Source organism: Merops nubicus, unplaced genomic scaffold (genome assembly GCF_000691845.1).
Source record: "Merops nubicus isolate BGI_N331 unplaced genomic scaffold, ASM69184v1 scaffold13114, whole genome shotgun sequence".
Taxonomy (NCBI): domain Eukaryota; kingdom Metazoa; phylum Chordata; class Aves; order Coraciiformes; family Meropidae; genus Merops; species Merops nubicus.
In genome coordinates, this window is record NW_008602405.1 from 138057 (window position 1) to 165215 (window position 27159).

A 27159-nucleotide genomic window follows, 5' to 3' on the forward strand; every position below is an offset into this window, starting at 1 on the left:
GAGAAACTTCACGGGAACAAAGGTCTGAACGTATAAAATACTGTGTATTTCTGAGAGGTTATTGTCTATCCTGCAGTGACAGCTTTGAAATACTGAGTCCCATTCTGGCCGCCATAACTTATTTGACAGAGTTAGGAAAAGCAGTTGAAAATATGCTCAAGCACCACCAGCAATGATTGAAAGCAGCAAAGCCAAGAATGGGATTACCATGTGGTACTCTTCACATAAGTGCATATTGCTTAACAGCCTAATCTTCTTACACGTATAAGCACCGCAGACTTCCCAGCCCTCTTGAATGATGTCTGTTGTTGTGCCAGTCGACTGAATACCAGGTAAATGCAAAATTCAAGGATCTGCATGCGAAAATGACATCCAAATCATATGCTTTCCAGTATTTTAATCCTTCCAGATAACTGAACACCAAATATGGATGGATTTTCTTCCACTTGTCCATTTTTCACCTGAATGGCTGTTATTTCTGTGTGTGGTATAATGAGAGGCAGAAAATTGACACAGGGATGCGCTAAGAAATCGTGACTGAAACATGAGAAGTTTCGCTGTATGGGCAAGAAATAAGTCAATACAAAGAGCAAAAAAGATCGTAGTCTTTCTCAACAGTTTGCGTGGTCAGTGAGGTTTCTGCCTTTTCACTTCAGTTCAAAAAATTTGCTAAATTGCCCATCCACAAGCGCAGAATGGAATAATAATTGTGCTCATGTTGTTGCCCACACATAGCTGAAGACTTAACTTGTGTTGTCATGTCTCCCCTCCTGTTTGTCTGGAGGGCAGCTGCAACCCGGGTAGATGCAGTCACACTGGCTTTGATTTGCACGCGTGAGTGCCAGTGGCAGGGCAGATGTGATGATCCAGGCTTCAGGTCCAGGCTGATCACCCAAGCTGTGTCTCAGGGCCTGTGGTGCTGGAGTTTGCTCCTCATATTCATCCTGAACTCAGGTCACACAAGCAAAAAATCCTCAGGATCGTTTCAGTTTCTGCTCTGATAGTAGCGATAAGATATAATGATGCGCAAAGCCCTTACGAATAATTTTTTCCAGCATGGGCTGTAGTAACCAAGAAGCAGAGCACACGAAATGAGGCATCGGTCGCCCAAGGCCCTGTGACAGTGGGCACTGTGAGGACTGAAAGGGAAATGTCTGCACAGAATAGTGCCCTCACAAATGTCAGAGTGGACCAGGAAAGGAGGAACAAAAGATGTGGCCAAGGATGGGGGAATCCCATCCAAATCCTGAATGAATCCAAAAGATGCACAAGAGCAGTGAGGAAAAGGAGACAGGTTTTGGAGACTATTTTTTGGTTTTCTATTTCACTGAGAACTGAGTATGGCTTGCCTTATGTCAGAAGCATGCTTAGAAAGCTCTGTCAAGGCCTAGGTATGACCTCCCTCAGCCCTCATATCTCCTAGGGGAGCTGGAGCACACATCAGCCTGCCAGGGGAGAGGAGGACAGGGAAGCACAGGCAGGGTCCTCAGTAGCCCCTGCAGTTCTGAGGCACCAAAGCACGTGTCCCATTCCCACTGTCTGATCTCCTTTGCAGCAAAAGGGCTTCAGAAGAGAAAGCTATCACTGTCAGGCATTGCTTTGGCACTAACATGGACAGAAATTATCACTTCCCCTTGGTGGAGAAAGAGCACAGCATCCTGCTTCTGCCAGGACGAACCAGGTTCCCAAGGGTACCAGGGTATGTCTTAGTTTCTGGCTCCAGTCACTTAAAATTTTTTTATCTAGAAGTGTGAAAGAAGTTGTGTGCATGCCTGTGCTCGTAGTCACTGAAGTTATGCTGAGATTGCCATTGTTCAGTGGAGTGACTGAAATGCTGAAGAGCCAGTAGCCTTATTTACAAGAAACAGCAGCCCCATCAACAGGCTCCCTTTGCATGGCTATATTTTAGTCCTAATAAAGATGAGGTGGGGAGGTAGGTGAGTCAAACAGCTGTTTGAGGTTCCAGTTGGTGAGGTTTGGCATTGGCAAATAGGTCAAGATGTCTGGCTGCATGCGATGTTGGGAACAAGCAAGATTGTAGAAAGCAGAGGAATTATCCTACCTCCACAGACCTCTGGGTTCCTGCATCCCCCCTGGGTCAGCCCTGGCACCCAGCGCGCCGGCACTGTGAAGTAGCAACCGCAGAGGGAGCTTCTTTGAAAGTACTGAGCTTGCTGATGCATTGCACAAAATGTGGGACATGTGCAGCAGAGAAGTGACTGTAGATTTTTACCATTCTTGTAGGCTTAAACCCCCCGGGTGTTACAGTGGAGACACGAGTACTTGGGGGAAGCATACATGCAAGACATTCAGGGCTATAAATAAAATTCACATCAGACTCAGAACTTGGCTCAATGAAACATCTATGCACTAAAATGCGTGATGAAGTTGGATGTATTGCTAGACTGCCCAGTCTTTGAGATAATCTGATCTTCCTCAGAATTAATTTTGTTGTGATGTTTTGCACACTAACTTAGAAGGCAGTAACTCATTGCTCACCGGGGCAGTGGGAGTGGAGGACTTTGATCAGGTTGAACTCGGCTGCTGCTGCTGGCTTAGGCCTATTTATGTAAAGCTGGGTGAACATGCAATTTTCTTATGACATTGAAGTGCTGGGGTTAAACCCTCAGCCCTAAAAGAGAGTTGGCATATGGATGATGCCCACAACCAGGACACTCCTGATTGGTTTTCACCCAGGGTCTGGCCAGTCTTGGGGGGAACCTGATGAGGAGATCACCACCAGGTACCCTCACCTTCCACATTAACTTGGAGGCAGGGCACGGAGCCACCACTATAAGAAGTGACTTTGCTGGTCATGTAGTTGGCTGACTTTTTTACACAGTGCATGTGGGGTTCTGGCTATTGGAAGGGCTTCCCAGCTCTTCATGGCAAGTGGAGCTCTCAGGACGGTGGGGTGAGATGATCGGACTGATCACCTGGGTCCTTCCATCTGCCACGGCATGGTTCTGGAGTCAGCTCGCTCCCTTCTGCACACTCTGTGCTGTGAGTGACTGTATTGACTTATTCCTCCCGCCTGTAGTCTGGCATGTTGGATCCTTGGTCTATGATTTAAGAGCAGAGAGAGGACTTTGTCTGCTGGTTTGCCTGTTGATGGTAATATCCTTCTTAGGCAGGCAAGCAGTCAGCAGAAGAGACATTGAATCACACAAAAAAAGTAACATTTTTTACATGAAACAGATAGAAAAAATTGCAGTTGCTAAAATGACAAGTGAATTAACCTCCTTAACACTGGAGAAGGAGAGCTTCCCAAGCAGAACCACAGTAGCCTTTGGGAGAATCTTGCACCCCTGTGGTGCAGCAGGAAGAAGCGATGGAGTTTCACTGTGTTTGCAGCCCCCAGCTTCTCTGCTTCCTGCAAAGGGCTTGTGTCATTAGAGCCTTTCATGAGAGAAATTTGGCTCTGGAATAGGCTTATTTGCTAGTCTGATCTTTTTAATTGTGGGTTTTGTCTCTTGGAATCCAGGTACTTTTTAATGAGGCTTTGGCAGCTGCTGGTCTGGCTTTGCTTGTGCGTTCAGGGCACGACAGCTCTGGGCTCTGTCCCCCTAGCATGTAGGCACCTTCCTCACCCACTGCTAAAACCCCCTCCAGGCTGCACACTTTTTCACACCTTACACCAAATTGTGTTTTCTCTTTGAACCAAGAAACATAGGAAATTAACTTTCCCCCACCCCCCTGCCCCTGCCACCTAACAGCAACTATAATACAGAAAGAAATAATAGGAAGTTTGAGAAATAGAAGGAGATGGGGAGGGGGGAGGCAAGCGTCTAGAGAAGCAGACGGAGTTGGGGGGGGAAATCCCTGGATCTATCAAATAAATAGAGCAGAAATCTTTCTTGCTTAGCCTTTACGGTGTTATTATTAGAACATCCACGCCTGAGTGCACTAAAGCCACGCAGCCTTCAAGCATCCACATCCAGCTCTGCTACAGCAGGATCCTTTTTCTGCTTTGCTAAAGGAGGGAGGGAGAGTGAATGAGAGGATGTGAAGATGAGAAGGATCTATAAATGATAAATATGATCAACTTCAATAAAACAGCTATTTGGAAACCTTCAAAAGTCTTCTCATGAGAACAACCATTAGCATATGTCTGTTTGACATTGTTCATCAGGAAACCAGCCAACGATAATGGATCCGCAGAACATAGTGGAGAATCCATTTAAATAGTCTCTTGTCGTTTTGTCATCCCACAAGACAAAAAAAAAAAACAATTACTTTAATTCGGGAATGAAATGAACATAATAGTTTATGATTCACTTGTATATTCTAAATTGATCAAAGCACATACTAAAAATACATTAACAATCTATATCTGGTGCCTGAAATGCAGCATTTCCGACATCTGTACAGGCTTTTTTTACTCATTCACTGCAGTGTCCAGCTGTTAATAATTTAAAGACTGTGCCTTTACAGTTTCTCTGTTGCTCTATTTATTATGCATATTATGATGATGCTGAAGGGCTGCAGCCACGCGCAGGCTCAACGTTGTAAAAACAGCCTGCAGTGTAAAACACCGACTGAAAGGGAGTGCTGACTGAAAGAAATACCTTACCCCCACTTTATAGAATGGAGGCATAGGGAGTGTTAATGTTTAACCCAGGCACTTAGCAGAAGTATACGGTGAAGCTTTGACTGCACAGGTCTTCTAGATCTCAGCCCAGTGGTCTTTGACTGCTGAATTACCCCATCACAGGGTTGGGTTTTCTCTTTTAGTGGAAGTAAGGGTTTCAGCCTGATACAGAAGATCAGACATTCTGTGGTCCTGAGAGCTCACGGCCCACTCCTGCAGTTGCATCCTCTGGCTTCTGCTCACAGCACAGCTCCCAGGGGCCCGTGCCCAAACAGCGAGGGCCAGGCGAGATGCCATTGCAGGGGCACAGGCAAAATGCAAAGAACGTGGAAGGACATGTGAAAGGACAATGTGCGAGGAATGAAATGGAAGCAGGTGCCTCTTTTGGCAGGCAATCGCATCTGGTAATCCCCTTCAGAAAGGGTGTAGGCTCTCTCACTTACGAGTCAGATTTTTCAGTCTCTTTCCCCTTTCTAGGAGGCTTTTCCAGAGCTTCTCTGCTCTGAGGCTGGGATGCCATTCTTCAAACATCCAGCCTAATTGCTTTCGTGGTGGGTTTGCACTTATTTGTCCTTGGGCCAGCATTGTACTCTACCCTACACAGTGCTTCTCCCTCCCTCTGAGCTTCTCCCCCACTGCAGGCTGAGAACATTCATCCCCTCACAGCTCTTTTGCCAGCTCTTTTTGTTTCTGTTCTGGGCTGCCTAGGAAATCCACTCCAGCTTTTGAGTATGTAAAGGACTGTTCAGTTCAGTGCGTCTTGTGCAGTAGTTCTGCTTTCTTGGTGTCAGTGGGGCATATTCCTTGCCATGGCGAATCAGAGTTCCTGCAGGGAAAGGAGAGAAGATAGGAATGTGTGCTGGCTGGGGCCATGGCACAGGGTACCGTAAGCTTCTTAGTGCCCTATCATTTGAAGATAAGCCATGTATTTGTGCTTTAGTTTTCTTCTGGTAGAGCACTATGAACAGCTCTGCCAGGTTTGCTGGCTAAGGGAGGCTTGTTGGATGGCTAGGAGGTCATGCTATTTTATCTGTGAACAGCAATGCATGTCTACAAACAGCAAGCACGTAGCAGAATTGTGCTAGCTTGGTTTCTTTTTTGTCTCACACAAAGTATATTAACCCAACTCCCACTCTTATTTGTAAAACTGCCAAAGGCAGAAGAGCTTAAAGTTAAATTTTGCAGCAAGATCTATTTTAATCTAATGAAATGTCTAAACACTTCATGAGTAGGTAAAACTTTCCACTCACTTACTGAGCCGTGTCACAGATGACTACTAGAGCTTCAGTCTAGACAGTTTTTTTGGGGGACTAGGAAGGAACTGCTTGTGCCTACCATTTCATTACCCTCCAGGGTAGAATTTGTGAGCGTGAATGTCACACATCCTCAGCAATATAAAGAATGCGTAGGGTATCATTACTATCACTTACAAATTTCTGTCCTGAGATGAGCTTCCCAAGGAGGCAGTGCAGCTCAGAGCAGGATCGGGGCAAATGGCTTTGTGTCTCCATACCTTGTCTGTAAAACAGACATAGTGCTTCCTCGCCCTCAAGGGGTAAAGAAAACAGAAAATCAGCTCATGCTAGTGAGATATTCACCTACTGCAGTGGTGACAGACAGACAAGCAATCAAAAGCCCTGCTTGCAATTTGGCAACCTTATGTTATTACAGTGTTGATAATTCAATTATCAAATCCTCATGACGAACAAATACCTACAGGTTGCCATCATTCATACTAAAAGCCCCCTCCCAATATTTTTTTTCTCACCCTGGTGCCATTCCTTCCACTGGCACTGTGGCCAGTTGCATGGAGCAGCACTGCAAACATACTGTAAACTCAATGAAACCCCACATGCAAAAATACACTGAGAAGCAATGCAAGGCTGCCTACTGGACACAGAGTTTGGGGTCCCATTGGTGGTGCTGAAGCTCTGAGAACCTGAATTTCATCAGCTCTATCACTATATTATACCACCACTTCTATCACGACACCCACAAAGTTTTGTGAACTGTTTTTTTTTTTCTTATTGAAGAAAAAAATCTTATTGATAAAGTCTGTCAGCATCCTGCACATTACAGCATGGTTCCTGGGTTTCTCCTTGTGTTTGTTCCCCCTTCTTCTTCTCCTACTCTAATTTCCAGGTCCCTTTCTCTGTACAACGCACGGGTGTGACTTCAGCCTGAGTGAATGTTGTTTTCCATTAAAGAAAGCTATAAAACCAGAAAAAGCAAAGTATCTCCACCAGAGAGCAGCTCTCTGGCATGTTGCACCGGTTTCTGCTCAAAAAAGGACAGCTGCTCCTGCAGGTTGGAGAATACAAAAGCACAGGAAGTAGATGAGAGCCCCCAAACATACTCATTCTTTGGCTGGAGACAACATAGTGCTGTGGATGTCCTGCCACTGGCCCTTTTCTGTGGCTTGGCCTCCCCCTCAATGGTGGCCCACAACAAAGGCATGTCCCTTCTCCTTCTCTTGTGGAAGCAATGAGGGCCCCACTGATTAAGGGCTTGGGGCTGAACTTGTCTGGAGGGGTAACAACAATGTAAGGGGACAGCCCAGCTGCAAAATTCTTATCTTGCTGGGCAAGACGGAGGCTGGAGAAGGGGGCTGGTGCACAGGCTGGGTCACTAACAGAGTTACAAATCCCTGGTAATGCTCTGTGTGGAGGAGGGCTCTCGCCATCAGCATTGTGTAGGACCATGTTGAGATTGAAGCCACCTGGCTCTGCTAATGGCAGCCTCTCCAGGCTGTCCTGCCAGAGAAGGGAGATGGGAGGGAGAACAGGGCCAGGGTGTACTGCTCAGGTCAAGAAAAATTAGGGCAAAAGAGAGGGCCACGTGGCCAGTGAAGGGACAAACCCAAGGCACACGGTCTGTTTGTCTTCTTGCTGGGAAGGGAACCCCAGGAGATACCTCCACCATCCTTCCTCCTGTGCATGAAGGACCCTGCCTGCATTGCACTGTGTTGTCCTGTAAGCAGAACAGCTGCAGCAGCTCCTTGGCATTACAAGAGGAGATGACCATTTGTATCAATGCCTGTAGAAGAAGGAGCAAGGCCAATGCTAGAGCTGAAGACCTGCCATGTGCTCTGCTGTGTTACATGGGCTGTTGAGCACAGGTGGGACAAGCCTGCTCCATGCAGCTGGCCAGAGCAGAGTACTAGCATCCCCCATGGCCTTCTTCTCCTGCTTTGGCCCTCGGAAAGCTAGCTACTGCATGTGCTGAGGTTAGGTACATCTCCCCTGAGTCCTGTCGCTCCTGAGGAATTCCCTCGAACTTTTAGTGGACTTGGTTCACATAACTTTCAGAGGCAGGCTTCTGGGATTTCTCTGTAGAGGAACTGAAGTGTTCCTGTCCCTCAGATGTCCCTGTCTATTAAGGAAGCCTCTTTTGATAGATGACAGTTAAAGTCGCTCAGCGGGGCGGGCAGTTAATCACAGTCACTGTGCTTGGGAAGGCAGCGAGCTCACAACCTGTGTCAGAAACCAGCCGTGCGTAACATGAGGTAGTAAAAGAGCACACTGGCAGGAGAATGGGTAAATGGGAAACTCATTCCTCCCTCTACCCCTGCTTAAAATGTCACTGTGGAAAGGTTGCTGAACTTCCTTGTGTTTTTGCTGTGCTGTCTACAAAATGGTTATCCCTTTAGTGCATATATTCAACACCGGTATAGCATCGTTGCACCTACTTGCCTCCATAGAGCCATTTGTGATCTTGCAAAAGGTCATTGTCTAAATGCTAGGTGGTATAATGTGGCATGGAAGCATGGAGAAGATAATGGTTGCTGTTATTTGGTGGGAGGAGAGGTGCTGTGACATCCCCAGTGCTTGTTCTTGGCACTGCTGTTCCAAGTGAGAGTCTTTGCTTTTCAGCTAGGTTGATGTAAGAGAGGCTGACAGTCTTACCTTGCGCTCTGGTTTTATCCTACAGCTGTCTCCAACCTGGATGCAGAGAGCAAACTGAGTGTCTATTACCAAGCACCTTGGCACCAGCAAAGAAACATCTTCCTCCCTTCCACCAGACCGCCTTGTGTGGAGGAGTTGCACCACCACGCCAAGCAGCACCTGCGAGCCTTACGCAGAGGTAGGTTCTCACACACGCTCCAGCTCTGGCTCCACGCCTGTGACACCTCTCCACTGTGCCCTCCAGGCAGCATCAGGGTGCTCAGGCACAGGCATAGGGGTGTCTCTGCTGAGACTCAGGTGCTCAGGCCAAGAAGCAAAGCTGAAGATGCAATTCTAGGAGTAGAAAAGGATTGTGTCCTCTTTGGCTTGTTTATGATTACTAGAGCAGAGCTGAAAAAGACTTTTTACTTTACTATTTACATGCTTTGTTTAATTGTTTTTCTATTAAAGTGGATGAGTCTGAACTGTGTGAGCAAATCTATGCACTGATCCCTAAAAGATGGAGGCACTGAGTGTGTCAGCAAGGCCATCTTTGTCTTCTTCCACCAAACAGATGTTAAACAATGCCTCAGCTCCAGGACAGATAAGAGTTAACTCCCAAAGGGCTGAAACTAGAGCCCAGTGGTATTACAGAGTCTCCACAGAAACTGAGCTATCTGCATGGGATTTTGAAGCCTGGTACTTGAGGAAACCCACATCCTTCCGGGGTGACAGCTGAAAGCCAGGTGATAGCGCAGACAGTTTGGAAGGGTCAGGCACGCGTCCCCTTCCCAGGCCAGGGAACATCTTCTGACATTGTCTAACAAACTAGAGGCCTGTAGCCTCAAAACATGCAAATCATGCAGCCCAAGGAGGAAGCGGGAGCGATCAAGGTCACAACCAGGCTCCTGCCATAAAGGGAATTTACTAGGTGCAAATGTCTGGAGGGTCCTACAACAGTACACTACAGGGAAGGCAGAAGATGGGGAAAGGCCACTTTTCACCAGGAACCGAACCAACAGAAAATTCTTACCAGGAAGCATGTAAAAGTAGGCAAATGAGCCTGTCTTCTGTGCCATAGAGAATATCCATGCAGGTCACCCTCAAAACGTTCAGCAATAGCTTCTTGTGTTGGAAGAGTTTTGCACCAACAGCTATCATTACCCTGTTAATTTATTATTCTTATTAGATTATAATAATAATCGATCACTCAGATCTGCAGAGCTGGGTAAAATGTTCCAGTTAATTCAAGCATTTGAACCTTTCTGCAGATTTCTTGCTCAGGAACATTGTGGGTGCAGTATGTCTTCATAGCACTGTAAAGAGCAATACAGCCGAATCGCAATCACAGTAGTGCTGGAGTAGAGCAGAAATTGGCTTTTCTGCTCCTAGCAGCTCTGCTCTGCAGTTGTCCTAGGACCAGGCTGATCTCTGCCTGCCATCTTGTGGGCAGGAGACATCCTGACAGCAGCACGGGAAGGCAGCTGCCAGAAAATGCCTCCTCATTTTCAAGTTATAGATCTCTGTTTTAGCAGCTTCCCATCCTCTGCATTTAGTGGCAGCTGTTCAGGCTCAGCAGGCAGCTTGGCATGTGCTGCTTTATTTTATTTTTCCAAATGACTACATATATTGGAATGAAATTATAATCAGAAATTTACCCAAAACATGATTATTGTGTCTTACCTATTTCTATCAAATTTAATTATCTCTTTATCTATTAACCAGGAGTAATTAAAACTAAACATTAGATCAGAAAACAGCTATGATAGCAGCAAATGTTGTTGGGTGCATTGGGTGAAACCAGCATCCCCTTCCAGCAGCACTCCATTCAAACAGTAATTGTCCGACTGGCACCTAAAATTAGAGATGGGAAATCCACAGTCATTCTCCCATTCACTTGGAATATTTCAGAGACTTGGGATTGATGCTGTAAGTGGACTGTATATTGTGAGCCCATGCTGAAGGGAGACTTCTCTGGGCCTGTGGTGGAGAGATCTTGACTTTCCCCAGGTGATCTCATCCATGCCAGATCACAGAGCTGCCGCTGTAACAACTTTCATGATGTCAAGCCAATGCTCAGGACCTGGCTCTGCCATGCAGCCAGGGAAGGAGATCCTCCCTGGGGCTGTGTTTCACTTTTTCCCCTCAGAAGGGTGTATTTTGTATGGGTGGAGTGCAAGCATTACTGCATCTCGGTTTCAAGGCTACAAGAGCTGCAGGTTCCCATTGGGAATCAAACCTTGGGTCCCAAGCACCTAGAAAGTAGCTCCTTTTACACTTGGCATAAAAGGTGTAAATCCCATTCAGGGAGAATTCAGCTTTGGTGCACATGCTGGGGTGTGTTGTATGAGCATTACTCTTCAAGGGGCTTGGTTGTCTAGTAAGTGCTTCTCCCTTTCAGCTCCAACAGGTATCATAAGTAGCAAGGGGTGGGGAAGAGGAAGACCTTTGTCTTTGGAGTCCATGTCCTGTTCACGTCGCTGTTGTGCTGCTAGTAGAGGTATTTATATCTTTTTAACACTCTGAAAGACTCATGTCTTCTTTCTCCTCCAAAACAGAACATCGAAGCCGAGGTGATAACAGAGAGCAGAAAGTCCAAGGCCCTATCGCTGTGGTGGCTCCCCCCTTCCCTCCCTTCCCTGCCATCTGCAATCAAAAGAGGCAAGGGATAAAGGACCGGCACTTGCTACCAGTAAGTCTTTCACTACTTACTATCACACAGAAAGACATAGTTAGCATTGTGGGATCTGACAGTGCTTCACAAGTCATCACAGAATCATAGGATCACAGAATTGTTTAGTTTGGAAAAGACCTTTAAGATGATCTAGTCCAACCAATCATCTCCCAAGCCTGTGCAGGTACAACACAGGTGACTTTAAAGACTGTCAGCAGCGTAACTCAGGGCACAACTTCCAGCAGCCAGCTCCAGGGTGGATGTTTCCAATGAGAAACCTCTTCTTTTTCACTCATGGTCAGCACACATACGTAGTCATTCACACACTCCTCTACAGTACTTCACATTCTCCACTCCTGCTTTAGGCAGCACTTCCAGGACCCTCCTGTAATTTCAGAAAGTAATTTCAGCTTTTTCCCTTCTGTGATTTCAGCTCTGGCATTAGCATTGCTGGAAGCTAAGAATTCAAGGTCTTGGAGCACTGGCTTGAGGCTCACGTATGTGCAGATACACTCAGCAGCACTGAGTTCCACCTACAAGGCGTGACAGTTTCCACATATATGGGCAATGGTCCTGTTCTGTAGTGTCCACCTCCCTGCAGTTCTTTCAGGTGCTTCATGTCTCACGTATGTCCTTGCAGCCAGCCAATCAGGAACTCTGGCTGAAGATCAGGTCCTATACCTCTGTTCTGAATTGCCACTGCTGCACTGATTTGAAATCAAGTTAGTGTTGACAATATGGTATTTATCATCATTAAAGGAAATGCACCAGACCCACAAGTTTAACTCTGATTGGGTCTGTAATTCCCACTGGTTTCAGCAGGGCTTGTGTGCCTCTGTGGCTCTGGGTGTTTGACCCATGAAAGTGCCATAGTAGCTACATTCTGCCCTTTGCGAAGAGCCATTGCATTCCTCAAACCAGATTAAACTCCACAGGTCAGACCTGGATTTTGCTTTTAGGTGATGCATGTGTCTAATGCCAACCCTTAATGTAGGAATAGATCTGTCCTCCATCTGCAGGGACAGGGATGTTGGCATCTACAGAGATGCTACACCCATGAATACATTATATATTTGTTGCTTTTCTGTGCAGCTTTTGGCTGCTTATCTGGATAATTCCAAGGAAAGAATCACCATCACTGCAGGCTTAAAACTGGTTAAATTTGCAGGCCTTGTGATTCAACTGAAAGAAGATATCATGATGTTAAGTATAGAGAAGAGCTGAAAGACAGAAAGGAGAAACAGGCTTACCTGTTTCTTCTTTATAACTCATCGTCAAAGTTAGTGCTGTTGTGTGGTCATTGAAAGGTAAAGGAGAGGCGACCCCACATTATGGATCAGAACTAGTTACAGATAGTAGTTTAGACAGTATGTTGAACATAAAGTAACTCTCTTAGTTAGTATCAGATGGCAAGTGAGGCTATCTTTTGAAACTGCATACTCAGTGGCAAAAGGCCTGAACCTTTGCTGTGTTTGGAAAACAACCAGTGCATTTTAGACATTACTTCCATCTGCTGAACACAAAATAATAATAGTAAGCAACCCCCTGAGTCCTGTATTAGTTGGCAGAATTAAGTCAGGCTGAATGCAGATGTCTTGGATTTATCAGCAAGTACACCTTTTTCTTTTCAAGAGGGAAAATATTAAGCTTTGTGCCCACCCATATTTGGCCTTTTTTTGGAAGCTGACCAGGTTTAGTGTTCCCCTGAGGAGGAGCAAACAAGGGCTGCTTGGAGGATGTGGTCCGATCGATTTCAAGGCATCTGGCAGCCTTCTGCTTTGGTAATTGCAAATCCTCCAAGGCCAGACAGAATACTTCAAAGGGTCTTGACCCATTTCTGAGAGAACTCCTTGTTCAGGGGGCAGCTGTAAAAAGAGGGAACAAGGCAAGATGAAGCTGCACATGAATGCTCTGTCTGGTGGAAGGTTAATCAGAGATTTTTACAAGACACTACAACAATGAATAACTAATTGATACTGTGCCAGCCGTCAGGACTTAATGATATCGTTACAAGAGAAAGCTGAGAGTGCTGCTGTTGTCTAGCTTGCCCTTTTGGGCATAAGCTTTTTGGCATCTGCAAACACGTGTCTGCTTCAGGGGGTGTTGGTAATGTTTGATACCTGATTCCAGTCAATTGTATCATCTATTCATCAATAAACTAAAGATGTTAAATCCCACAGGAATTTTTATTCATGGCATAGCAGTCTATTGTGTATTCTGCTTTTTCTGATGCATTGGAAAGGTGCTGGTGAAAGCAATACTGAACAAGAGTAAAAGCCCCTTTCTCTGTTTCTTATGACTTAGAGAGGGATTAGTTCTTTTAAATTAGGAAAGTGATCAATGAGAAGCTGGGAAACTTTTTAGAGTTACAGGATCTGACCTTTACAAACTGACCATCTAAGTTAAATGCATGCATGAAGGTGCTGAAATAAGTGCCTTGATTTTTGAGAAATGTTCAAATTACTGTTGCGAGACCTGTGAGAATTATCATTACTAAAAGCTACTGATAAACAGGTCATCTATGTTTGAGACAAGCCAAGGCTTCCACACTTGTACGCTTTGGCTTCTGTTTTTATTGCTACCAGTTAGGTGGCTATGAGCTTTTCCAAAGTTCTTGTGTATTTTATAGTAAAGCTGGAGAAAATCAACCACAGCAGAGGAAGATTCACTTTCAAACATGACTATCTTTACAGAGAAGATGCCACAGTCCCACAAATTCCAAGAAAGATCAAATGAAATCAAGTCCAAAGCAACTCATGCCAGTGTAAATGGGCCTGGAGGGACATTTTGGACTGTTCTATCACAAGATCATTTTGCCATGGAGAAGAAGTAGAGAACTAAAAATGACATAGGATCTTTTGTGTCCAAAGCAAGACAAGTTTTGAGTTAGCTTTATAGTCTACTCCTGCTACAGCAACTGTTCTGACATGTCTGATGAAAGCTGCACTTGGCCCAGAAGCCAGAAGGGGTTCCTTCAGGAAAGAGTATAAGAACAGGGTATGGTTTATGCCCTCTATTGTCCCATGATTTATCCTTCCAGTTTCATACAGAAATTGGTTATAGAGCTTCCAAGCCAATGATCAAACACAGAGTAATAGCCACCAAGGAGCCTGTCTGTATTGTTTTTAAGACTTATTTAATCCATTTTTTGAGTAAATTTAGCCCTTTGGCCTCAACAGCATGCTGTGACAATGACTTTAACAACCTATATGAAAACTTTTGCTTCAAACTTGATGCCTCATAGTTTGATCACATCCCTTCTAGTTCTTAGATTGTGAGAAAGAGTAAACACTACTTCCTCGTTCTCTTTCTCCATATCCCATACAATTTTGCAGGCATGATTTAACTTTCGTATCCATCCCAGTCATTAATTTTTAAAGCTGAAAAACTCTAGCTTACTTAGTCTCTTTCTATATAGAACTGTACAATCAAACACATTTATAAGTACCATTCATTCAGGCATTTTTGCCAATGAAGAAAATAAACTAAACCAAAACAGAACAAAAATCATCTGAGGAGAGTATGAGGAGGTTAAGAAATTGCTAAAATGAAGAAAATATTCCCTACCCATGTTCCCATGACAACTCTGCCCATAGCACTGCTAAGGCCAGTCAGTGAGTGTGAAGGTGCTGTGTCATTCCAACTGTATTTCAGCCTTGTCTTTCATGTTCCTTGCATTTTTTCTTTCTCTGTTTTCCCAAAGTCTATCTGGCTAGGCTCCAGAATCCCAGTGTTCAAGTTCAGAATGTCATGGGACCACACTTTCTCAAACCTCTCATGGCATAACTCTTCTACTGAAACAAGGGAGTTGGAGCAAGGAACTCAATATTTGGAAATCCACACTCACGATTGCACAAAAGTTCAGTGTCAGTTTGTTCATAATTATAATCTGAGCAGAAATCTAAGGGACAAGAAGCAGGAGGTTGTTTTCCAGCCAGGCTTTGCCTCTCCCTGAGATCAGCTAGAGCAAACGTGAAGAGAAAAAAAAATGCATCAGCTGATTTTATTCCATCTCCCTGTCATTTCAAAAACATTCTGTATGGTCTGCTTTAGGACGCTTTGTACAGCAAAGGGAAGCACAGCTGAATGTACTAACTTTCACACAGTTTTGTGCTGAAGCCATACAAAGCCTCAGTGAAAAATCACTGAGGTAAGGGCCAGGCACACGTTGAGCTGTGTGCTTCTGTGTGCAAATCCTGCCTGTAGCTATTAGAAATAAAACCTACGCGGCATTATTTGTCAGAAACTTGTATAGCACTGTTTGTGCAGTGAGCCTAGTATCTACTACCCTGTATCGTGGGATGATTATTTTGTACCTTCATCTGCTAGAATGGCATGTGTGGTATGACTTCTGTCAGAAAACACATCTTATTTTTGTCTTTACCTTGTCAAAACAGTGAAGCAGTACATTAATCATTAAGGGATTGTCAGTACTATAGCAGATCACATTTGTGATGCTCCAAAAGAAAAGAAAACACCCACAAGCAGATAAAACAAAAAACTTGAAGAGAATGAAACATATGGAAATAAAAATGTTGGGAGCAGGCAGGTGAGCAGGATTGTGTTTTCCAGTAGAAACAGCATGGTCAGAAATATTCCATTATTTTCTCTTCAGCATCAGTTGACTGCGTAAGAAAGCTGCTGTATAGGTACAAATGTTAATTTCTGATTAATTAGTCAACTGTGCTCTGAAAACACTGGAAAGCTGCTAACCATTTATTAGTATTTCTTCTACTTTTTAATTTTTCCAACATGTAAATCAATACCATTTTCCTTAACTCCTGTGAGTTAATGAAGCAGCAGGCTTTCCGTTTTACAGGTGAAGAAAGTGATACAGGGAGGTTTTGCTCAGTGTCACAGGAGTCAGCACTCAGCTCATGTGACTGTGGAATTAAACAGTAGTTCACACTTATTCTACACGTTACCATTCCAGTACGTGGATGGTTGCTTTCAAAGGAGAAGTCAGGATGTACTGTTAATAAGTACATATTATTTCTGTGTTTACGTAGGGTGAAAGCATCCGGCCTGTTTGTTCTCTTTGCTGCTGGAAATGGACTATATATTAAGCTTGCAGATGCTGAAGCTGTATGCTGATGCTGTGATTGGGTGAATATCACCCACTTTATGCATAAGGTCATCCTGAGAAGGAAATTTCCCCTACCTGGTGCTATATAAACCTGAAGTCAGAAGTAATACTGAGTCTTTATGCTTTTTGTTAGCTGCAACTTTTAGGCAGCAAGTGTCAAAAATAATCCTCTGGAGAATAGTGTTGTGCTGCTAGCCACCTCCTGCCCTTGCCAAGGCTGTGTTGGCACTGCCAGCACTGGCCCTGAGCTGCTAGGAGTTGTGACTTGGCCACCAAGATTTCCTATGGGGTAACACCTTGCCTATGTGGTCAAACACAGCTGAGGGTGAAGGAGTCAACTCAGTCATGCCTAAATTTGGCAAACATTTTGGGGATAAATGCTCTTGATGAGGCTTTACCATTCTGAAGACATCTTGAAATACCTCACGGAAAATTAGTTGGGTTTTTTAGTTGGAAAGTTCTTGGGTTTATGTTTTTCTCCTCACCATTGACTGTGTTCAGTACGCCCTGTGCATTCACTTTGGAATCCCCTTATCTCCTGCAGTGCCATCGCTATAGGTAAGGCAGGCTAGCTACATGATTCAGTGCAGATGATGCTTCAAGCTCTAGTATTCTTGGAGATCCTGAACAACAGTGGGATCTTAAAGCTTTGGGGGATGGAAAACAGAAGAGCAGCTGAAGTGGCATTTTTGTCCTGTTATCGGCCCATTCATTTCCTCTTCCCAACTCTGGGACAATAAATGGGGCAGGCCCAGAAACTGCCAGGCTGGCTAGTTTGTTGACTGCTAAATTGTTTCTTTGTCACTGCACTGATGGAGTTTAAGGTTTTCATTCACTAGAAGGGTGAATTGTGTGTCTTGACTGAGGTACCTGCAAGTAACTGTAGACTCTTCTTAAAATCAGTGAGGAGTGCATCCAGGGTTGCTTCATCTCACCCCAAGTTAGATGCTGAAGGAAGGTGAGCTGAACTGCCCTGCAGCATTGCTGCTTTCTCTTTCTTTACAGGGGAAGCTGTATTGACTAGTTCTGACTTGGACATCTGACTTTTTTTGCTGTAGTGCACAGAAACCAAAGACTTCCACATCAAAGAGATATGGAGCACTGAGAAATCAGATCACATACACGTGCGACCAAGATTTTTACAGCAAAGCAGTTTCACAAGCACAATGGCACTTCTGCAACTGAAGTTGATGGGATTGCTCAGAAAATAAAGATACACACATTTTTCAGTGACTGCAGAATAAGTCCCCATTCAAACAATCGTGCACCTGTTTGGCTGCAAAGCAATCTTAGCCCATTAAAGAAAAATGTCTATTTAGAGTATTCTGGCTTTGTATTTAACAGATCGATTATCACCGTTGCTGTTTGCCAAGCACGCTCACACAAAAGAAACTCACTTTGAAATCTGCCTAACAGCAGATTTGCCCATCAGACCAGAACAGCTTTGGGTATATAATAATAATTTCTTGTTTAATTACATATTTATTCGGGACATTTAGAAATATCCTCATCTTCTGAGTGAATGAGAACATGTGAAGGGCAGCAGCTGTCTCTGCCCCGGTGTGCAGGTATCGAAATGCTGTGCCTGCTGCTGTACCCCAGGGTGCCTCGGCTGCCTGGCAGCGGGCACCGCCTGGGAACAGGCAGTGGGTGACCTCGGGATCCCTTGGCAAGGTAGCCGTGGCACTGGCTTTCACAGGAGCACTGCTGTCACAGTAGGAGCTGAAATTTTGCCTGTCACCTCCATTTTTGTCCTTCACCTTCATGGCAAGGACACCTAGGACGTTCGTACTGCTGTACTTGAACAGGGACCTGAGACTTCAGCACATCAAGTGGTGGCTGTGGGTACACATAATCGAACAGGCTTTTCTTGGAGATGTTAGGCAGAGCAGCACATGGGGGATAGGAAAGCTCTGCACTGACAGGACAGACAGATGGGTAGCCAGACCTTACTTGAGGCCAAAGCTGAGGTCCTACTGATTCTCCTGAGTGTCTTTCTCCTGGTTTGCCCCTGAGTGGCTTGTGCACATAGCTGTGCTTGGAGCTCAGGGCAGGAGGTCACTCCTGTCCTATTCTCTTTGTGTCCTGACTAGGACCACCATAGGCCTTTATGGTATATTGCAAAGATTTTCATATCCTGAACTCTTGTCACTTCAGCAGCATTTGTCTCCCTCTGTCTCAACTCTCCCCAGAGATCCTCCAACACCTTCCACGATGAAGTTGAATTTGAGTTCAAATCCCACTAACTGCAACCAGTCTGCTCAAAGCAGGTGCCTGGAGACTCAGCCAGAGGACCACGGGTGAAATCCTTGGGTATCTGAAGAGTAGACTGAACTGGTTGATGTATTTCCACAGCCTTTGTTGCATGAACAGAGGTTTTTCTCATGGGATAAGAACTTTTCCAAGCTTGGGAGAACTGGTTTTGCACTGACCTGTGTAGAAACTTACCGGCTGGAAAATGTTAATGTGGAGCCTTCATGGGGTTTTGTTCCTGCACATGGGACCAAGGCAAAGCGGGAGATGTTGCGTATCTAGGAAGAAAGTAGAAAAAGATGGTGAATTAGGCTTATTGAAACTCACCACAGGTTTTTTTGTTTGTTTGAGAGGAGACCATATAATGTAAAGTCTTTCAAACTGAGGTTTGTGGTTCATCTGTCATGGCAGTGTTGGTAATGATTGGGAGGAAAAATGTTCATAGGATTATTTGTTAGGTCTGCTAACTAATGCAGAGGGAGATAATAACGCCCATCAAGAAACATGTGCTCGAGCTTTCGAGTCTGATCAACAGACCTGTTTTCTTTATTTCCTTTTTAATTTAATTTCCGATTTCAAAAGAAGTCATCCTTCACTTGTTTATTTTGAAAGCAGGGCATTGCAGCGAACAAACCGGAGTTTCTGCCAGATGAGGAGTTTGGAGGTGCAGGGATTTAGCAAGACCTAGGACACTGTGGGCATTGTCATTTGTCCTTTCAAGCATTATAAAAGGTGACAAAAAGCCAACTGGCCGTTGTCACTCTGATACAATAATCACAATGTTATAGATGTAATGATAACATCAGAAAACTCATCAATCAATGTATTTGATAAGCCACCCTCAGGACCAGAATTATTTATATTCATTGCTTAAATACCTCATGCTATAAGTTTCCCTTATGAAATAGATCATTTATAATGTAATTGGATATGTACCTTGCAATGCTTCAGCTCCAGGCAGTACACAGTTTGAGTTACCAAATCAATACAAGACATTCTTGAGACAATTTAAGCATGTCTGTACAAGGAGTTTTAACCAATTTTGCTGCAGTTTTGTCTGATCTGAGTAAGCAAAATCGGCACAGACTTCACAAGGGTCCAAACCACTCTGTGGCCACGGTTGCTTGAGCTGCATTTTGGAGAGAAGTAGTCTGTTCTGGGAAACAAACCCGTCAGTAGGAAACAGGGTGGAAATCTTAGCTTGTTTTGCCTCTTGATGCTTATTTATCCAGACAAAAATTATGTGCTTTTACAGGAAACGTTTTATCTATGTTTTTAATTTTTTTTTTTTTTTTTTTTCCGCATTTCACGTTTATAGTTTAACAGCACCCGTTCGCCCTCCCCAATTGAGTGTTGCCACATGACCCCCTGGAGTAGAAAGGTACTGGAAAAACAAGCAATCCTCAACTAACAGCCCTGTGTCACTCTTCTGTCCAGATCCTAACCCTTCTTTTTGCTTGCTTTTCACTTGCTAACTTTACTGCACTAAAAGAAGCCTTTTCTGTTTTTCTCATGTCAGTAAGACACAATAATGCCTTTTTTTTTTCCCTCTCTATCATTCTTCACCTCGGATGGGTTTCAGGAGCTCATGGCCATGAGGCCACCGCCTCCTCCTATCACCTCCTTTAAAAGGCCTGAAGCAGGACAGACTCGATAGCACTAGAAATTGCATTTCATTCTCTTGCAATGTTTTCGCCAAGCTGCCCCTTTTCTTCTTTTTTTCCTAAACGGTAAGAGATTGTTCGGGTAATGCCAGCACAACAGCAGGTATTTATTTTCTGGCCATTTGGTGATGACACTGTTTGGAGAGGAGGAGCTCTGGTAGCCAGGGTCACTTTGCTCACTTTGTCCAGCGCTTCATTGTCATCCAGGGGAGGAATCAGCAACAAATGCAGCCTCTGTGTGCGTGTGTCTGTGTGTGCGCAAGGGTTGGGTTTTTTTTGCATGCATGCATCAAACTTTTAGGGGGGGAGTTACCTAGGAAACAAAGTCTTTTGTGCTTGAAGTTTATATGAGCTATTCACATCTGCCGGGGATCGGCACAAAAGCTGCAGGCAGAAAGAAGGCTGCAATGTTTGACTGAAATCCTACGTGGGAAAAGGGGTTTTTCTGTGGGTGGGAGGAGGAGGAAACGTGCATTGTCTTGGGTCTGGGGTGCTGCAGGAGGTGATGCTGGCGAGGTAAGTGCGTGCCCTCCAACAGTTTAAATAGTAGCTGCCGAGTTAAGAGCTTAAATACTTTTGGGGCTGGGGCGTGAATGCTGTTTGGCAAGCCTGAGACGGTTAATTCCTCTGGGATTTGTGAGGAGCCTGGGCGGAGGAATGGCAGAAGTACAATGGCAGCCCGGGCGTGATCCTGCGGTGTTCAACACCCGCCTGCTCCACATTCTGCCAAGGAGCCTGAGAGCAATATTTTATCTTCACCGTGTTTGCTACCGAAACTAAAACTGGCAAATGAAGTGTAAACAGGAGGCATGAGGGGGAAGGCTGGTAGTTAAGCAGCTGGGAATTCAGGACTGAAGAGAAAGCTGGCCTGAAAGGGATTGCGCTTCATTTTTAAAAACCGAGAGGCAGACGGACGTCCTGGGCTGGTCGAGAGTTGCCTCAGCTTATAGAAGAATGTATTAATGGAAAAAGAGAGGGAAATTAGGCAGAAAAAGGTAAGTGTTTTTCCCCTCTGTACCTTCCAAAAAAATAGAAAGTTTTTTTGGGGACAAAGGGATCCTCAAACCTGAGTTGGTAGCCAGCACCACATGAAAACACACTTATTTCTCTTTTACTAGATGAAATTATAACAGCTTTGCAAGTCAGAATGTTGTTGGGGGACTTGTTATTTCTTCCAAAAGAAAAAAAAACCATCTGTGTTTCTTCCATACAGTTTACATTCTTTTTCTCTATTTTCTGGATCTAGTGCTTTTTGTAGCATGCTGCAAAAATGTGCATGGTTTCTAAGTAACCCTTTGAATTTCTTCTGGTGATGGTTACTCTTCTCTTTGGCCACTGTGCCCCTGCCCCAGCACTGTTAACACCTGCCTCTTCCTATCGTATAGCTGCTGGGTGTCTGTAACTTCGGTCTGCTCCTGGTCTGTGTTTGTAAAAATGAAATGCAGATGGTTTTCTGATGTACAGAGGGGTCTTCTTTAAAATTATGGGGCTTCTGATGCTTGTCCTCCAATGAATGGTTACACGGGGCCCGTCCTCACAAGTCATCAGCAGACTCAGGTGTTTGAAAGGGTGCGGATGCAAATGAGGGCCCATGTGTCTGATGCTGGTGGTAATGGAGGGCATGCTTGCAGTGGCTACCCACAAAGGCAGGATGTGGCCCTTCTGACAGAGGAGATGTCCTGTAAATGTCACCGTAAACACGCTGAATTCCAGTATGTTGAGGGATTCTTCTCCTATTAGCAGGATGTTATTTTTCCATTGGAGAATAGCTTGCACTGTGTTACTTAGGTAGAATGATTCCTCCTTGCATCCCTGTAATTGATTTCTGATCTGTGTCTGCTTTGTTTCAAAATTAGTCTCGTGTGTCTGAGTGGGAGACACTGATTTTGAATGTATTCATTTGCAGTCCCATCCACCAGAGGACGAAGATACAGATGTCATGTTAGGGCAGAGGCCGAAAAATCCAATACATAATATCCCTTCTACACTGGATAAACAAACCAATTGGAGTAAAGCACTACCTCTCCCAACTCCAGAGGAGAAAATGAAACAAGATGCCCAAGTGATTTCTTCTTGCATTATCCCCATCAATGTCACTGGTACAAATCTCTTCTATTTCTTTTTGTTTTTATTGCATGGTTCAAGGGAGGTCAAGTACTTACTTTGTTTAATTTATTTGAAGTCACGGGATTGCGCAGTCTGGGGGCAAAGACCCTAGCCTGAGGATTTAGTTTCTGGAAGACAGTGGGCTAAATTCATCCCTCATGCATGATCACTGGAGTCAATGAAGCCGCATCTAGGATTAATTTGGCCCATATTTTCAGAGTTTTGTTATACAGTGTAACAGACCGCTGGTTCTCTGTATAAACAATGTACTTTTGTTGTGTATATAACTTATAGTCTGTATTTACAAAAACCTCCAATAACTTTCTGAACATAGCTGACTGAAATAATGCAGAAAGCCACCAAAATTAATCATATGATTATCATGTGTAGCAGGAGAAGAAAAACTAGAGAATGTAGGCTTCTATTTGCAGTGCTTTTTACATGTGAGTCATGACTGTGTAGCATGCAAACCATCGCTCTGAGATCTCTTTACATGCAGCTATGCTGAAGGTATAGTAATGGCATTTTCTTTTATTTCTATAATATTTGGATGCATTTGACTAGATTTATTTGAAGGAGAATTTATTTATAGAAGCAGCAGGTATATTACTTATTAAATGTGGTAGATTACTTATTTCTAAAATCAAAAATCCGTCTGTTTTTCTCTTTCTCTTTTTCTCTTTCTCTCCTTCCAGAGGGCTATGGTAAACATAAAGTTGATCTGAGTTTTCCTCAGTAATATTTCACACCAAGTTTTGATTAATGTAAGAGCATAAAATGGGCTGACTTCCATTGTTATAGAGTTGAATATATACAATCAGGAAAAAGGCAGAGAACTTTCAGTTAGTCTTCATTCCCCAGAGAAAATATTTGTATTTAATTCTATTTTCCCAGTTAACTAGGGAGTTGTGCGGAGGTCACATCCCCTCACATCCCATTGTTCTCTCCCATGTCTATCAGGGGTGCCCAACCTCCCCACAAGACAGGCTGCAGGGTTCACTGTGGTGCTGGTGAGGGCTGTATGCCCACAGTCCATCTTTCAGCCCCCAACAGAGGGGCTCTAGGCTTCTGGGCTTGCAGCACATCTGTGCTACAGTGTCATGGTGACAAGTTCCCATCTGCTCCACCATCAGCTCCATCAGCTGCAGGAATCCTCCAAGTGACAGCAATGCAGTCCTGGTTCTATGCTGCCCCGGCAGCAGAGGTGACACTGCATAGTGCTACCAGCTCTGCCCACCTGGGGAGGTGGCAGCCAGGAGTGGGTGTCCCCGCCACCAGCATGGTGCTTTTGGCCAGGCAGGACCCCATGGGAGTAAAGGCAGCCAGCCAGTAGAGCTGCCTGCAAGAATCTGCCGGGCTGGAGGTTGGGAGCCAGCTGATCAGGGTCACAGAATGGGCACAGCCAATAGAAACCCCTGTGGAAAGTCATAGGTAGTGTGGCATGTTTTAGAAACCACTGTGGAAAGTCATAGGTAGTGTGGCACGTTTCCATGAGGTAAAGCTGGTGTTAAAATTGTGCTCTTTTTAGATTCAGTAAAGGACACTATCTGGCGTAGGCTTTCTAACATGGCTAATGTCACCTAATGCAGTTCAGAGGAGCGTTAGGTGTGGGACCAATGTTAACCTTTCCAGTAATAGCCATTTTTGCCTAGACTCCACCTGCCATACATTGGAACCAAATTTCCACTGATCAGTTTTACAGATCAAGAATGGTATGTAATCTTCTGGATGTTTATGTGTATCATTCTCATTAGCACTAATGGGAATAATTTGTATGCATCACGGGGAGGATACACCCTCTTCCACTTTCCTCTCAGAGATGACCCCCCCGTGCATCTGGCGCACAGAGCATGTTCGGCTAACTCACAGTTGCTGGAAAACCAGCAATGATGTTGATTAATTTTGTGTTTCAAAGAGTTTGCTTTCGGTTCTCTGTTTTTTTTTTTTGTTTTTAAAGCTTCTCCCAACCCCAAGAAATGTTCACTTTTTTGCAAATGACTGGTGTTGGAGTTTACAGCACTTTTGTTCCATATTAAAGAAAGTTCTTCCTCTGCTTATTCCAGGGGCATTGGTGGTTACAGGACATCTGTCTGAAGCCTCTATTTCACTGTAGTAGATTTCAAGAAGAACTTTTACAAGAAAGTTACTTTTTAACGTTTTACATTGTTATGTACTGTAATATGTATGTGTATGTCTGTGTATAATTATGCTTCCTATAATTATACGCTATTGAAGTAGAGCTTCTTTTCAGGATTTTTTTTCCCCCTTTTGTTTGGTTTGATTTGTTCATTTTTCTTAAGATTACAAACCACTGTACCAGTGATCCTTATGTTAGTGATTTTATGGACCTGGCACATTTTTTTCTGACCTGTCCTACGTCAACTTTAGAGAGCATGAGCGTACAATTGTGCAAAAAGCCGGCACAGATGGGCACTGGTCTTCTGGTGGGCCTCCTTTTAAACTTTATTTTGACAATGCAGCATAAAAAACAAAGTGAAAGACACTTCCTTGTGTTAGTCCCTTGGAAACGTAAAGAAAACAAGGAATTCTCACCTGTTCTGTATGACTGTGGTCATAAGTAAATGTGCCAATGAACTTGGGCTTCTAAATCCAAACTGAGGATCTTGACTGGCTGCGTGACCCGATTTCCAGAGTGGACTCCCATGCATCCCACTGTTTGCTGAGCACTTGCAAAAATTAGGACACCTACTGATGTATGCAAATAAATAGCAGCTTCCCATTTATGTCACCCTTAGCCATGCTCATTGTCACATAGAATGCTCTCTAAACTTGCACGGGAACTTGGCCCCATTTTAGCTGTCTCCTTCCTTTTTGAAATATTAGCCCCTGTGGCATATTGGTCTCCTAAGAAGTGCCCAACTACTGCAATATGGTGTTATAACCTTAAATTGTTTTCTTACACTTAGTTGCTTAACATAAGTCAGGCTATAGCTGAACAGATTACACTTTGCAGACAAATTACTGTCTCTGTCCCTATGACAGATGCATAAATAGCTGTAAGAAAGGTGCCCTGTTTCCAAGAGCTCTCAACTGTTTTCCTTCCTGATTTTCTTTTCTTTGCCTTTTTTTTTTTTTTTTATTTTAATGGCTTCTGTTATTTTTGGCAGACCAGGCTGCTGAGGGGGAGCTGGAATTAGATGTAAAACTGTGATATACTGTGATATAATTTACATAAGAGCTACATAAGGGCTCCCTTATGTTTATTCACAGGCTTAATCCAAGCTCATATACCTCCACTGTGTTCCAGCCATGAAAATTTGTTTACTATTTCTAAAGGCTAATGAGACCTATTTATGGGTTGCAGGAGTTGGTTTTGACAGAGAGGCTAGTATACGCTGCTCTCTTGTTCATTCACAATCTGTACTACAGCGGAGACGAAAGTTGAGGAGGAGGAAAACCATCTCTGGCATCCCCAGAAGAGTGCAACAAGAAATAGGTGTAGTATAAATACAAATCTTCCGTAGATAGCTTTCTAACCAACTTAAATTGCAGGGATATGAGCTGGTAGCCAGCCTTCCAAAAAAAAGAAAACTTAAAAGAGTAAATTCTTGTGGAGTTTGGGAATGATGTGTTTTGGTTTTTTTGATTTACTACAGTAAGCAAAGCTATATTACTCCATATGGCCTTGACAGACCAGGGGTCTTACCGAGTAATATAGATGTACGTGTTCAGCTCTTATCGTGTGAATGTTAATCAGTTTGGTTTTTTTTTTTTTTCATTTCTGTTATGAACCCATAGTTATGTGCATAAAAAGTAACTAGATTAAGTGAAAGTTTTTTCTTGCGTGAGGGGAGCTTAAGGTAAAGAACTGACAGATGTTGTTCAGCAAAGTGATGATGAACTGTTGTAACAGCCAGATAACTCGCTTAGATGAGCAGCTGGATATCCACCTCAGAGACAGCTGCTGGTACCCTGTGGGAAAGTTTGCTGAACATTCCTTTTATTTATTGCACCCGTCCTTGATTCCTTCTGTTCTTTATTACCAAGGATATTTGCCCAAAATTCAGTGGCTTGCTTCAGCTTTTTGTCCCAGGTAGATTAGGAGCAACTCTGTCAAGGGCAAATCCATTGTAAAAACGGTATTCACAAAACCAAAACTAACAGGATTGTTATCTCTTAATGTTCATCTGCACCTGAAGATGGCTCTGATATCTCAGTCCATTGCTGTGAAACTTGATGGGAAGCAGAAGGAATTTGTTTATCATAGGGAATAAGCAACCAGAGAACCTATTAAAGAAAGATCCTGTTGCCTTGAAAATATTCTTGGTAGTAAAGAAGCAGATAATGGAAATTCTGAACAGATAGGTAGTCAGAATTATTTTTAGAAGCTCACAGAGTGTTTTGTCCAGCAGCCACTCCTGAAAGCTGTCTTTAACTAGTTGAAATAGAATGACAACAACCGAAGGCTTAATATTTATCGTAATATTTACTACAGCAAGGTCAGCTCCATGTGAGATCACATTGCAGAAACAGGAGAACTGAGATCACGTTGCAGGACTAGGAGAATTTCCCCACCTCACCAGCATGAGGTCTGCCTTAGATACTCTTTGTAGCAAATTTAAATTGGGTCCAATGCTCAGCAAGATTAAAAAAGAAAGACAGCAGCAGATAATGCTTCTTGGGTTGCTTCGCGGGTCGTCTCGCGCCCGGCGATGCGGAGCTGTCTCCCACTCACCCGGTTTTCCGTGTGTCCTAGATTCAGACGAGTCGCCGGTGGCGAGAGAGCGCAATGTGATTGTGCACGCAAACCCAGACTTCTCCAGCTCCGGCAGCAGGAGGTCGGGGACCCGGGACTCGGAGTGCCAGACGGAAGAGATCCTGATAGCCGCTCCCTCCCGGCGGCGGATCCGCGCCCAGAGGGGGCAGAGCGCCGTGGCCTC

General features: G+C 44.1%; 1 protein-coding gene across 1 annotated transcript in view; it reads left to right on the top strand.

Annotated features, from left to right (window-relative positions):
- Positions 1 to 8521: 8521 nt before the first annotated feature.
- NHS (Nance-Horan syndrome (congenital cataracts and dental anomalies)) overlaps positions 8522 to 27159 on the top strand; it is a gene marked incomplete at its 5' end in the record, with an annotated part of 30079 nt that continues 11441 nt past the window's right edge. The window contains 6 exons of the mRNA XM_008938355.1: positions 8522 to 8674; positions 11034 to 11167; positions 19807 to 19869; positions 22059 to 22251; positions 25584 to 25715; positions 26976 to 27159. The exon at positions 26976 to 27159 is cut by the window's right edge and continues 2786 nt beyond it. Of these exons, the coding sequence (XP_008936603.1) occupies positions 8522 to 8674; positions 11034 to 11167; positions 19807 to 19869; positions 22059 to 22251; positions 25584 to 25715; positions 26976 to 27159 (859 nt within the window). The remainder of the gene's footprint in view (positions 8675 to 11033; positions 11168 to 19806; positions 19870 to 22058; positions 22252 to 25583; positions 25716 to 26975) is intronic.